The sequence below is a fragment of the Salmo trutta genome, chromosome 17, assembly GCF_901001165.1.
Source record: "Salmo trutta chromosome 17, fSalTru1.1, whole genome shotgun sequence".
Lineage (NCBI taxonomy): Eukaryota > Metazoa > Chordata > Actinopteri > Salmoniformes > Salmonidae > Salmo > Salmo trutta.
Genome location: NC_042973.1, coordinates 29,734,268 through 29,748,420, shown reverse-complemented (window position 1 = coordinate 29,748,420; position 14,153 = coordinate 29,734,268). Strand labels below are relative to the sequence as shown.

Genomic DNA, 14,153 nt, shown 5'->3' with positions numbered 1-14,153 from the left:
TCACACACGGTCAAACACGAACAGTGATAAGAAAGTGTCATATCCTGCTGGAAACCGGATCATTCGTAATGATTTGAGAACCTGCTGCAGTGACACACACAAGACAGCATATTGTATTAGATACTGTATCTATAGATAAGCATATCCCTGTACAGGAGCTACATTTATGCAAAACAAGGGCGGCTGAATAAACAAATTCAGTGTGGTATTCTCTATGTTAAAGATGTGCGTGTCTTATAGTACCTTGGCAGCACTCTTCAGCTGATACATGGACGGGTCATCCGCTGGCTTGCCTGCAGCACACTTGGTGGCACCGATGAGCTCAGCTAGAGCCTTGGCCACATCTCTCACCGCATTTATGAGAACCACCTGACAAGAGGGGGAGGGGGAGAGAGAGAGAGAGAGAGAGAGAGAGAGAGAGAGAGAGAGAGAGAGAGAGAGAGAGAGAGAGAGAGAGAGAGAGATATTAATACAACACAAGTACAGGCCTACCTCAGGGCAGGATTTAACAGAGCCTGGCCATATCACTTCTTCTTGGAACTATGATACTTTTGACAAAGTGAAGGGGAGAGATACAGCAGGAGGAAATGTATGTAAGAGGGCTCAGTTACAGAATGGCTAGACAGAATGACAAAAGAATATCAGAACAGTGCGGGTCTGTCAGGATGACCTTTATATAATACATGGGCATACAGGTTAAATTATGATTAGACTATTTAGAAGTATGTGATATAAATATGTTGAAAGATTTATTCAAAAAAATGTTTAGTGTCTGAAGATTGTTGTAGTGTTACATTTATGTGTTGTCATTTCAATCCAACAGGGTGTGGTCAGTGTATTACCTGAGTCTCTGGGTCGTCAGAGCCCATGCTGGTGGCCCCCAGTTTGACCACATCAGTGAGCATGGTGATGGTGTTGGCTGAGGACTGGGCGGCCTGGGCCAATCTGTCCTGACTGGACGCTGCCCCAGACACCAGCCGCTTAGTGTCCTCCACCAGAGCCTTGGCTGTCTTCAGGATGCTCTCCCTGAAGAACCCCACACAAAATCTTGTCAAATACCCATTGGGAACAATACAGATTTATTGAATTGAATACTCTATAGTCATACAGAAGCTGCAGTTTATGGGAAGAAATATTCCCTTTTCTCAAAAGAAAGCCATCTTGTATGAGATCAAAGTCCATGCATTCTATTCTATTCCTTCACTGACCCATATTTGACCTGTGGCTTCTGTGGACTTAATATGTTTGTCCCAAGGTCATCTCCTCAACAGAACAGTGTTCACCTCACTACTCTGTCCTGGTCTGGTCTCACCTGTGGTCTGCGAAGGACTCTTCGTTCTCAGGGTTCAGTGTTCCGGCCGAGGCGAACATGATGGTGGTGTCCAGGTCAGCGATGATGCCAGAGACAGTGCTGGCTGCTGTGATGCAGGCCTGAGTGCCTTTGTTACCTGCCTGCAGGGCAGACAGCACCATGGAAACCTAAATCAGACAGACAGACAGACAGACAGACAGACAGACAGACAGACAGACAGACAGACAGACAGACAGACAGACAGACAGACAGACAGACAGACAGACAGACAGACAGAGCAAAACACAACACAGGATTAATAACAGCACCTCCAGGTCTGTCTCAAAAAACATTCAAACACACAGCATGATCATAAACTAATCATACCCTCTGACCTTATTATGTTAAGAGAAAACGAAGGAGCTTAGGCATAACATCTGCTATTATCTGTGAATGACAACCACCACTCAGGATCCACGGCTTACAGTGCACGATTCACCATCACCAAATAACATGTTGGCGAAATCCTCATTTGATTAAAGCTTCCCATTTGCATTCAATTCAAGATGTGAATCAAGGTAATGGGAGGACCGACTGTGAGGCAATCAGAGAGCTGGACTGAGCAGGGAGCTGTTAGGGAGCTAGCAGAAGGAGAGCGAGTGGGAACCATGCATTAGCCTTGAGCCTGCTTCTGCACAAACAGGTTAAAACAATGAATCCGACGCTGCATCACACAGTGCTCCCTCTCCCTCCCAGTCCAGACAGACAGACAGACAGACGTCTGCAGTCCCTCACAAAAAAACGAAAAGCCATGAGAGACGCATTCAAATGAGGCATAGCAAGGTTCAGTTCCCCAGTCCTCAAAAGCATTAGGCCACAAATTATTCAAGTCTGATATGAGCCTTGAATCAAATCATGCAGTGGGCAAGGAGAAGAAATTCTAATGCCGACTCATTGAGAACCAGTGATATCTTCTGCTAGTTCTAGGGTCACAGAAGGGACAAATCGGTCTAATTTCACTATATAAGTACAATCAAGAGAACATGAACTAAAACACTGAACTGATATTAATCTTCACAGCTACTGTAGAGCACAAGTTGTTATTTTAACACAACACATAGAAAACATAACTCCAGTTTATTGACACCTACTGTAGGTCTGCTTGATTCACTCCCCCAGTTCTTCCCCCAGGAGAATAAGGGCTTTCAGGCACAGTGGAGAATGCTCCATTATAGCAAGCAATAATCCTTAGAGCCTATTCTCAGCTATTTCCCTGACACCAGAACGGCATTCATACCTCGACTCTTTCTTCAACTGATATATATTTCTTTACATTCAGATAATAACATTGCAGACTTTAAAGCTATCACAATTTACCTCAAGGTTTAAGAATTACACTATAACAGCCTTCTTTCCAGCCTACCTTCTCAGTGACGCCACGGGCACACTCGATAAGCTCCCTCTTGGAGAAGCTGTCAGTGGGGCTCATCTGCAGGGCCCCAGCCTTCTGAACCAGGTAGATACATCCATGACCCAGCTCCTGGACCCGCGTCTTAATCTGGAAGCCCACCTGCAAGCACAGCCAGCCAGCCAGTCCATCAGTACCACAGAGTCATCTCAGAGAGCTGCCACCCACCCACTCACTCCCTCCCTCCCGCCCGCCAGCCCTCCCGCCAGCCCTCCCTCCCTCCCTCCCGCCAGCCCTCCCTCCCTCCCTCCCTCCACACAGCAGACAATGCCTCTCATCAGGCTGCTGGGTAAACCTGATTCATGGGTGGGTGGTACTTCATTACTAGCATCACTAAAGGCCTTTAGGCTTGGAGGGGTACAATGTCACTATGGTAACAAGGATTTCCAGCAGCCAGTTATGTAAAGGGCATTGATAAGAGTGTGTTGTTATTAGGCTATGTTTTCACACATACTGTCGTTAGTGGTCCCCATCTCATAGCAGAGATGATCTTTAAACACAGACTATGTGGGTGCAGCTGAGACAGGGAGCCAGAGGTTTGAGATGTGAAAATATATTCTAGTTTGATTTCACATTATGGAGTACAACCTCAAGGAAGATGCATCATATCAAAGAATGCCATCCACCCTGTGACATACAGTGCATTTAGAAAGTATTCAGACCTCTTGACTTTTTCCACATTTTGTTACGTTACAGCCTTATTCTAAAATGTATTCAATTGTTTTAATTCCCTCAATCTACACACAATACCCCATAATGACGAAGCGAAAACACGTTTTTTTGCTAATTTATTAAAAATATAAAACAAAAATATCACATTTACATTAAGCCATTTTGTCACAACTTTGGAAGTATACTTGGGGTCATTGTCCATTTGGAAGACCCATTTCCAACCAAGCTTTAACTTCCTGACTGATGTCTCGAGATGTTGCTTCAATATATCCATATAATTTTCCTGCCTCATGATTCCATCCATTTTGTGAAGTGCACCAGTCCCTCCTGCAGCAAAGCACCCCCACAACATGATGCTGCTACCCCCGTGCTTCACGGTTGGGATGGTATTCTTCAGCTTGCAAGCCTCCCCCATTTTCCTCCAAACATAACGATGGTCATTATGGCCAAATAACTCTATTTTTGTTTCATCAGACCAGAGGACATTTCCCAAAAAGTACGATCTTTATCCCCATGTGCAGTTGCAAACCGTAGTCTGGCTTTTCTATGGCGGTTTTGGAGCAGTCGCTTCTTCTTTGCTGAGCGGCCTTTCAGGTTATGTCGATATAGGACTCGTTTTACTGTGGATAGAGATACTTTGTACCCGTTTCCTCCAGCATCTTCACAAGGTCCTCTGCTGTTGTTCTGGGATTGATTTGCACTTTTCGTCCCAAAGTATGTTCATCTCTAGGAGATAGAACGCGTCTCCTTCCTGAGTGGTATGACGGCTGCGTGGTCCCATGGTGTTTATACCTGCGTACTATTGTTTGTACAGATGAACGTGGTACATTCAGGCATTTGGAAATTGCTCCCATGATGTCAAGCAAAGAGGCACTGAGTTTGAAGGTAGGCCTTGAAATACATCCACAGGTACACCTCCAATTGACTCAAATGATGTCAATTAGCCTATCAGAATCTTCTAAAGCCATGACATCATTTTCTGGAATTTTCCCAGCCGTTTAAAGGCACAGTCAACTTAGTGTATGTAAACTTCTGACCCACAGGAATTGTGATACAGTGAAATAATCTGTAAACAATTGTTGGAAAAATTACTTGTGTCATGCACAAAGGAGATGTCCTAACCGACTTGCCAAAACTATAGTTTGTTAACAAGAAATTTATGGATGGCAGGAAGCTTGGATGGCAGGAAGCTTGGCCCCAGTGATATACTGGGCCCTTCGCACTACCCTCTGTAGTGCCTTACGGTCAGATGCCGAGCAATTGCCATACCAGGCAGTGATGCAACCGGTCAGGATGCTCACGATGATGCAGCTGTAGAACCTTTTGAGGATCTGGGGACCCATGCCAAATCTTTTCAGTCTCCTGAGGGGGAAAAGGTTTTGTCGTGCCCAATTCACGAATGTCTTGGTATGTTTGGACCATGATAGTTGGTGATGTGGACACCAAGGAACTTGAAACTCTCAACCCGCTCCACTACAGCCCCGTTGATGTTAATGGGGGACTGTGAGGCCCGCCTTTTCCAGTAGTCCACGATCAGCTCCTTTGTCTTGCTCACATTGAGGGAGAGGTTGTTGTCCTGGCACCACACTGCCAGTTCTCTGACCTCCTCCCTATAGGCAGTCTCATCGTTGTCGGTGATCAGGCCTAACATTGTTGTGTCATCAGCAAACTTAATGAGGATGTTGGAGTCGTGTTTGGCCACACAGTCGTGGGTGAACAGGGAATACAGGAGGGGACTAAGTACACACCCCTGAGGGGCCCCAGTGTTGCGTGGCGGACATGTTGTTGCCTACTCTTACCACCTGGGGTTGGCCCGTCAGGAAGTCCAGGATCCAGTTGCAGAGGGATGTGTTTAGTCCCAGAGTCCTTAGCTTAGTGTTGAGCTTTGTGGGCACTATGTTGTTGAACGCTGAGCTGTTGTCAATGAACAACATTCTCACAGGTGTTCCTTTTGTCCAGGTGGGAAAGAGCATGGTGGAGGGGGATTGAAATTGCGTCATCTGTGGATCTGTTGGGGCGGTGTGCGAATTGGAGTGAGTCTAGGGTGTCCGGGAGGATGCTGTTGATGTGAGCTATGACCAGCCTTTCAAAGCACTCCATGGCTACCGACGTGAGTGCTACGGGGAGGTAATAATTTAGGCAGGTTACCTTCGCTTCCTTGGGCACAGGGACTATGGTGGTCTGCTTGAAACATGTAGGTATTACAGACTCGGCCAGGAGAGGTTGAAAATGTCAGTTTAGACACTTGACAGTTGGTCCATGCATGCTTCGAGTACACGTCCTGGTAATCCATCTGGCCTTGCACTTTGTGAATGTTGACCTGTTTAAAGGTTTTGTTTACATCGGCTACCGACAGCGTTATCATACAGTCATCCAGAACAGCTGGTGCTCTCGTGCATGCTTCGGTGTTGCATGCCTCAAAGCGAGCATAAAAGGCATTTTAGCTCATCTGGTAGGCTTGCGTCACTGGGCAGCTAGCGTCTGGGTTTCCTTTTGTAGTCCGTAATAGTTTTTAAGCCCTGCCACATCCGACGAGTGTCAGAGCCGGTGTAGTAGGATTCAATCTTAATCCTGTATTGACACTTTGCTTGTTCGATGGTTCGTCTCAGGGCATAGCGGGATTTCTTATAAGTGTCCGGATTAGTTTCCCGCTCCTTGAAATCGCCGGCTCTAGCCTTTAGCTCGATGTGGATGTTGCCTGTAATCCATGGCTTCTGGTTGGGATATGTACGTACAGTCACTGTGGGGACGACGTCATCAATGCACTTACTGATGAATCCGATGACTGAGGTGGTGTATTGCTCAATGTCATTGGATGAATCCTGGAACATATTCCAGTCTGTGCTAGCAAACCGTCCTGTAGTGTAGCAGCTGCGTCATCTGACCACTTCCGTATTGAGCGAGTCACTGGTACATTCTGCTTTAGTTTTTGCTTGTGAGAAGGAATCAGGGGGATAGAATTGTGGTCAGATTTGCCAAATGTAGGGCGGGGGAGAGCTTTGTATGTATCTCTGTGTGTGGAGAAAAGTTGGTCTAGGATATTTTACCCCTGGTTGCACCTGTGACATGCTGGTAAAAATGAGGTAAAACTGATTTAAGTTTGCCTGCATTAAAGTCCCCTGCCACTATGAGCGCCGCTTCTGGGTGAGCATTTTCTTCTTTGCTTATGGCCTTATAGAGTTGGTTGAGAGCGGTTTTAGTGCCTGCTTCGCTTTGTGGTGGTAAATAGACGGCTACGAATAATACAGATGAGAACTTTCTTGGTAGATAGTGTGGTCGACAGCTTATCATAAGGTACTCTACCTCAGGCGAGCAATACCTCAAGATTTCTTGAATATTAGACATCGTGCACCAGCTGTTATTGACAAAAAGACACACACCCCCACCCCTCGTCTTACCAGGGGTAGCGTCTCTGTTCTGCCGGTGCATGGAAAATCCCGCCAGCTCTATATTGTCTGTTTCTTCGTTCAGCCACGTGTCGGTGAAACATAAGATGTTACCGTTTTTAATGTCCCGTTGGTAGGATAATCTTAATAGTAGGTCATCAATTTTATTTTCTGACTATTGCACGTTAGCAAGGAGAATGGAAGGCAATGGGAGTTTACTCGCTCGCCTCCGGATTCTCAGAAGGGTGCCCGATCTGCGGCCTCTTTTCCGGTGTCTTTTCTTCACGCAAAAGGCAAGGATATGGGCCTGTTCCAGTGAAAGCAGGATATCCTTCTTGTCGGACTTGTTAAAGGAAAAAGTTTCTTCCAGTCTGCGGTGAGTAATCACTTTTCTGATGTCCAGAAGTTATTTTCGGTCATAAGAGACGGTAGCAGCAACTTTATGTACACAATAAGTTAAGAAATAAGTTACACAAAATGCAAAAAAAATTACAAAATTGCACAATTAGTAGGGAAAATGTAAAACGTCAGCCATGTTCTTCAGCGCCATCTTCAGTGTACCATGTATGCAGTCTATGTACAAGGTATGACAGCAAGCCATGTTTTTGTTTACCTGGCCACTGTTTGAAATGCAAATTATTTTGCATTTGTGGCACAAAACCAAAGCATTGATTGCTGTCATACCTTGTCCATAGACTGCATATACGGTAAGGAAACCAATATTTCACTTTGTAATTCAGATGAACTATCCCTTTAAGTAGGCCTACACAATATTTTTCTCGGCACGAGAATTGATATATACTGTTTTAACAAGCGATGTAGTTTTGTGGATAGGCGTGACAGTAGGATTTCATGTTTGTACTATGTTGCATGCATACTACACTGGAAATCGAATACAATTATATATATATATATATATAAAACATCTTTACAGACAACGAATCTGTTGTGTTATGAAAGACAAATTTTAGTCATTAGGCTTCATATTTTGGTCTTAATCTTTGACCAATAACCTTCATTTTATTGTTCATATTAAATCAACCCATCTTATGAAATCTGAAATGATTTGACATTAAAAATATTACTAATAAAATTTGTTTGAAATAATCCCATGTTTGTCATTGGTTTCATTACATTCTAGAAAGCCTGAACTGTCATCTAAAATATAGGTAACACCAGTGACAAAAAGGCAGCACAAGCTTTCTTTTAATGTAATGTAGTGAAAATATACAATTATGTTAAGCTGTCATTTACGTTGATTTATAATGTTAAAATGTTAACTAATATCTGACTATAAGTTTACATTTTAAAAATAATTACAATTTGTAAAAGTTGGCTGTTCAAAAAAGCCACTATTTTCATAGAATGACCCAGTTACCAAGCAACAAGATATGCCAAATAACAGTCTAAAAACCACTTGAGGGCAAATAAACCAGATTTGACCGTTCAGACAGAAGTCACATGGCCAGGAATCAGATTTGTATCTGACTTCAAACCACCCAATTCAATGTGAGAACATATTAGAATCAGATATGAAAAAAATTTATATATGGATTTGAGTCACTTCAAACTGCCAATGTAAACAAGGCTTTATATACTTACGCAGAAAGACTCAGATGTAATCGCTGCCAAAGGGGCTTCACTAAGTATTGACTCAGGGGTGTGAATACTTATGTAAATGAGATACTTCTGTATTTAATTTTCAATACATTTGCAAAAATGTATAAAAACATGTTTTTGCTTTGTCATTACGGGATATCGTGTGTAGATGGGTAAGAAATCTATTTTATAAATGTTGAATTCAGGCTGTAGTACAACAAAATGTGGAATAAGGGGTATGAATACTTTGTGTGATATTTTTGCATATTTATTTCCTGGCATATGCAAATCTCTTGCATCTCAAATCTCTTTTGATATGTTGCCTTATAAAGACATAGGGCTTGCCTATAGGTGCACCACAGAGAAATCACATTCCATATGCCTTCTTAGAGTTCATAATCCTATATTTTAACAGTGTTTCCTGCTTTGACAGGCACTGTTTGACCTCTCACCTCTTCTGGTTCTGCGGTGGCGGCTGCCAGGCGACCTTGGTGAGCTAACTGGCTGTAGTCTACAGTCACCTGAGAGGCCAGGCCACCCAGCTCCTCTGGACACGTCACTGACTTAGTCATCTGTAGACAGACAGAACAAGGCCATAACATGACATGTTAAAGAGTTTTGATAGAGTTTTATACATCTATAAGGACACATTACATATTCAGGGGGTAGTTGTTTGTGCTCACCATCTCCTGAGTTGTGATGGCGATGGCCTTGGAGTATTTCACCATGGTGGTCTGGTAATCTACAAAGGATCCTTCTGGTTCAGGGGGAGTGCCCTCATTCAACTGCAGAGGGAAAACCACGAGTCATTCAATATATTAACTTTAGCTACCTACTGTACATAATCTACACATATGAATACCAGCCATGCATGTACCACACATTTGAATAAATCATTTATTTATTCAATGAACTCTATGCATAAATATGTTGCAGAATGCAGATATCCACAAAAGGCCGGACGATGTGTTAGTTTCAATGCAGAAGTAGAAATGGAATTCACTGGGGTGGAAACATGTAGAGACCAACATCTGATAGAAGCAATCAGGCAATCAAATATAATTCATTATCAGGAGCTCCATCATCAAGACTGACAGATCACAGTGGATGGAGGGTGACAGCCAGTGGATAAGTGACAGCTGTCAGCTCTGAGGCCTGGAGCTGACACTTCCCATCCATCTCACTAATGAATGTCAGTTAGAGGGGCATGTTTTTCTGCCTGCCCACCGTGGAGGAAACATCTTAAAGCAGTAGGAGGAAATGTGTTAACAGCAGACTTCTACTCCTGAGCTGCCTGGGGCCACAGTACACACATGCGTACACGCATGCATGCACATATACAGTGGTTCTTCCTTTAAAAGTGTTGAGCTTATGCCGCAACCGTTTGTGGTAGATGGTGGCAGGTTGTGGTAAATTGCGTCATTCTGGCAACAATGGCTGACACTTAAATAACGTGCCATAGAATTCTGTGGCACCCCACAAGCTGTGCTGCAGTACGCCACAACTTTTAAAGGAAGAACCACTGTACACACACAACTATACAGTACAACACCCCCTACTGTATAGTACACCAGCCCCCACTCACCCTGCCCATGGCCTCAGCAATAGCCTCCACCATGCCTCCCACCATGCCGCCTTCGCTGGCAGCCTCATTCAGTGTCACCATGATGTCGTCCACAGCCTCCTTCATCAGCTGGACAGCCTCTGCTATGGCGTCGTGGGTGTGGGCCGCCTGGACACGCAGTAAACCCACCAGACCACCGTGAAACTCAAAGATCTTCATCATAACAATATACATGGCAATGCACACGACAATTAACAAGATATATTGTAGAATAAGGTGCAGAGAAATCCATACTAATTTAGTACTGCTCCATTGCTTCAACATGGCTTTTGAACCCAGTACCATTACCTTAGGATTTCCACCTCCCTCCTTGGCTGCGTAGAGCATCTGCAGGGCGGACTCTGACAGGGTCTTAGTCTGGTCCAGGATGTTCATCTGCTGCTGTTGGTCCATGATCTTAGAAGCCAGGCCAACAGATGCCACAATCAGCGGCTCAAAGTAGCTGGCCAGCTGGGTCACCTGGGAGAGGCAGTATCATGTAACAGTATAAGACACAGATTGGATAATTGGAGTGGATCTAGGAAACAGGAATGTCTCCCTATAGGGTAGTGGTCACCAACAAGGTCGATCGCGATCTTCAAGGAATTCCTAATCGATCACCAAACATTTCTGTAGAAAAGCCAACGATAAAGGCATGTATTTTATTCGTGTTGTGCTGTTGTCGGTAGGTGCACTTGATTCAGAAGCCCTGCCAACCGGGTAAGCAAAGTGTTCCCATTTTGAACCATTTAATTTGTCTGAAAAGACAAACTCCGCCTGTGGAAAAATCAAGTGACCCTACTGCGCTGGCCAATCAGATAGCTCAAATCACTGTGCCTACAGAGCTTCCATGACCTCGGGCACAGCAAAGTTTGATACGAGCCTACATAAGATTGAATAACCATGACTGCAGAGAGACGGTCAAAGAATACAGCAAAGAGCTGTTGTTTTTATGAGTGGGTTCATGTTGAAGTTTTCATTCAGCACTGTGAACCCTATTTTTATTCAACACTATTACAAAACATAAAACGTGCTTCTCCCTACTTCCACTCGCGCTGCAATGAATGAGTAGCCAAGTGTATCGATAGCCCTGCATTTTTATTATTAGCAGCTTGTCGTGTCTATTTTAATATTGAGGAATATTTCACTTTCTCTAGCCACAGGAACAACATAAATGTGTGCATGAAGCAGATGCGGTGCTACTCGAGTTTCACCATCAGGTGGAAGATGGTATTCCCTCTCTCTGGTCAGTCTCACTGGGGGAAAGGAAGTAGATCCTCTGCTGCGCTCTCCCTCCTTCTACTGAGACTACCAACTGGGAACTCGGAAATCTCCAACTTCTGACTACAGTGTGTTCAAGACAACGGGGAACTCAGGAAAAACGAGATCTGACCGGGAGTTTTTGGGGGGCATGGTCATCCAACTCAGAATTCCAAGTCAGAATCTCTGGCATCTTTCCAGACCTCCAGCTTTCAGACCTGATGATCACTGACGTCATGATTTGACTTCGTTTTTGTCCCCCCCAGAGTTCCCAGTTGTCTTGAAAGCACCATGACCATCAGATGCAGGTACCATCAGTCCAGTAAAATACGAAAGCAAATGATTTGCTAATTATTTAAATGTATGCTTGCAAGTGCTACACCGACTGATCTATTTTGCAATCAAAGCTTGAGTTTTGAAATAGAATATGGTCTGAGAGGAACCATATTGGCAGGCAAGGCATATAGCCAACATGCTGTGATAATATATTAGGCATACTGCACAAACCTCATTCCTACAGAACAATTTTTATTAGGTTCATGTTAAAAATCTTGGCTTGTAAAAGTGATCTTAACTCAGAAGAGGTTGGTTACCACTGCTATAGGGGAATGGTTGTAGCTGAGTACCTTGTGCCCCAGCTGGGCAGCTTCACTCCTGGCTGCAGTATTGATGGGATCGATGAGATGTCCAATCTCCTGCACCGACGATGTCAACTGCTCTTGCAAAGCCTAGGGGAGTGGCAAAGAATTATGAAGTGGAAACTGAAATGAAAGCTCAAGAAACCAATTATATTGACCATTTGAACTTACTTCTAAAGAGATGTCATCCCTACATCCCTGTAGGCTCTGGCCGACAGCAGCTAGAGAAGCCTGCTCGATGTCCCGGATACACTTGTTGATGTTATCAATGGAGTAGTCACACTCCCTCTGCCCTGGCGCCTTGTCCCTAACAGTATCATGATACATAGGAACAAGGCATTACTTTTACAAGCAGGTTATGAATGCAGCATCACAGTTAGGGTTGCAAAGGGAGGGTATATTACTGGAAACCAGTAAACTACCAGAATATTGGTACTGTATCTTTGAAGGATTTTATGTAAGTTATCACAAGACATCTAATGGCCCTTTTGGGTACTTCAGATTATCATAGGTGTCTGTAATTATCTCTGGCCCCTGTGTGGCTTATCACATGTAAAATATATGAAACAATTAAATAAGATAATTTCAACCCCCCAAAAATGTATGACAACGCTATAAAACATTATCCTAAATATAAACCATCAACTTAGTGAATACCATTGGTGTTAAATAGGAGAGTTTCAGCATGAAATAACCTTTATTTTTTTAAACACATTTTTTATACACACCTTTATTTGTTTTACTATGTCAATATGTATTTGCTGTCAACGTTTCAGCGTCATACTGGTGGCAGTAGTTGGAAGAGTTGCAGAATTAATTGAAAATAATACCATTGTTGATTAGATGCTTTTTCATTAATTAGGCTATTTTCTCTTGAACCATATGTTCTATCTACTAGAAACACATTGACAATATGGACACATATATAAAAAATGTATACTATATATGAATACATTTTTTAAAAGTTATTCAAGTATAAATGACCAAAGTCACCATAGATGTTCAGTTGCTTATCAAAATAACCAAAGATATATTAAATTAACGGTAGCTTTGCAACCGTAATCATGATACATATGTGACCTGTTTCAGGAAACTAGGCGTATGTCATGGGTCACTACTTCACACGAGAGCCATTTGAACGTAATCATTTAAAAAAAAATCTAAATGCACTTTTTGGTCAGAAATGCCTTCTGGAACATGTGAAATTTCATGTGCCTTAATAACAAACTTGTTAAATTACGAGCCTTGTTGGTTTAGCCACAGAAAAAACAGCAACCATCCCTCTAGCCATGATTGTCTGAGATAATGTGTGGGCTGGACATGCCGAGAGATGAGTTTGGATTGGTCTGTCATATAGCACACTTCTCTCTATTTGAGCTAGTTAGTATTTGTAGGTAATCCTGTCTAACGCGGCTTAAAAAATATATACTGCTCAGCAGAACTGCATCAGTGTTGCTCTCCACTTTCTGGAGGACAGAGTTTTGAAATCAGTGGAATTAGAGTATGATATCTTAGGAGATGGAGAAAACACCCGTCTCTGGAATACATCTTCAAACTATTTATACGGGTAAGATAGTCTAGCTAGATACATTTTCAGATATTACACGATTCTAATTTTGACAAAGACATTCTCATTTCAAGTTAAAGTGTACTGTTAGCTAGTTGGCTAACGTTAGCTGGCTGGCTTGCTAGCTAACGTTACGTGTATAATCGCATTATTCGTATCTCAGAGCCATCTGCTTTGCTTGTTATAGCCTAATGTTAGCTAGCTAGCTAACATTGAACCTGGATGGTTAGCTACCTGCAGATTCATGCAAGGTAGTAACATCATGTGTTGTGATTATGATTAATTGTTTAGCTAGCTAGCTAGCTAGCTACATGTCCTAACAAACGACTCCACTATGCAAGTGTCCATTTTAATAGAATGTCACTGTGACAACTGTTAGCCAGTTAGCTTGGGTGCTTGACTGCTGTTGTTAGGACAGAGCACTTGGATCAACCCTTAACCTGTTAGGGTATAGGGGGCAGTATTTTCACGGCTGGATAAAAAATGTACCCGATTTAATCTGGTTACTAATCCTACCCAGTAACTAGAATATGCATATACTTATTATATATGGATAGAAAACACCCTAAAGTTTCTAAAACTGTTTGAATGGTGTCTGTGAGTATAACAGAACTCATTTGGCAGGCAAAACCCTGAGACAGATTCTGACAGGAAGTGGATACCTGATGT

General features: G+C 43.1%; 1 protein-coding gene across 2 annotated transcripts in view; it reads right to left on the bottom strand.

The window, feature by feature from the left end:
* Positions 1-14,153, bottom strand: part of LOC115151995 (talin-2-like) — a 134,380-nt gene that overhangs the window by 10,956 nt on the left and 109,271 nt on the right. For both annotated transcript variants that reach the window (XM_029696405.1, XM_029696406.1), the window contains exons 38-47: positions 12,089-12,224; positions 11,906-12,007; positions 10,329-10,499; positions 10,002-10,148; positions 9,100-9,201; positions 8,869-8,988; positions 2,715-2,861; positions 1,313-1,479; positions 843-1,026; positions 244-369 (exon numbers count right to left, since the gene is read on the bottom strand). In XM_029696405.1, the coding sequence (XP_029552265.1) occupies positions 244-369; positions 843-1,026; positions 1,313-1,479; positions 2,715-2,861; positions 8,869-8,988; positions 9,100-9,201; positions 10,002-10,148; positions 10,329-10,499; positions 11,906-12,007; positions 12,089-12,224 (1,402 nt within the window). The remainder of the gene's footprint in view (positions 1-243; positions 370-842; positions 1,027-1,312; positions 1,480-2,714; positions 2,862-8,868; positions 8,989-9,099; positions 9,202-10,001; positions 10,149-10,328; positions 10,500-11,905; positions 12,008-12,088; positions 12,225-14,153) is intronic.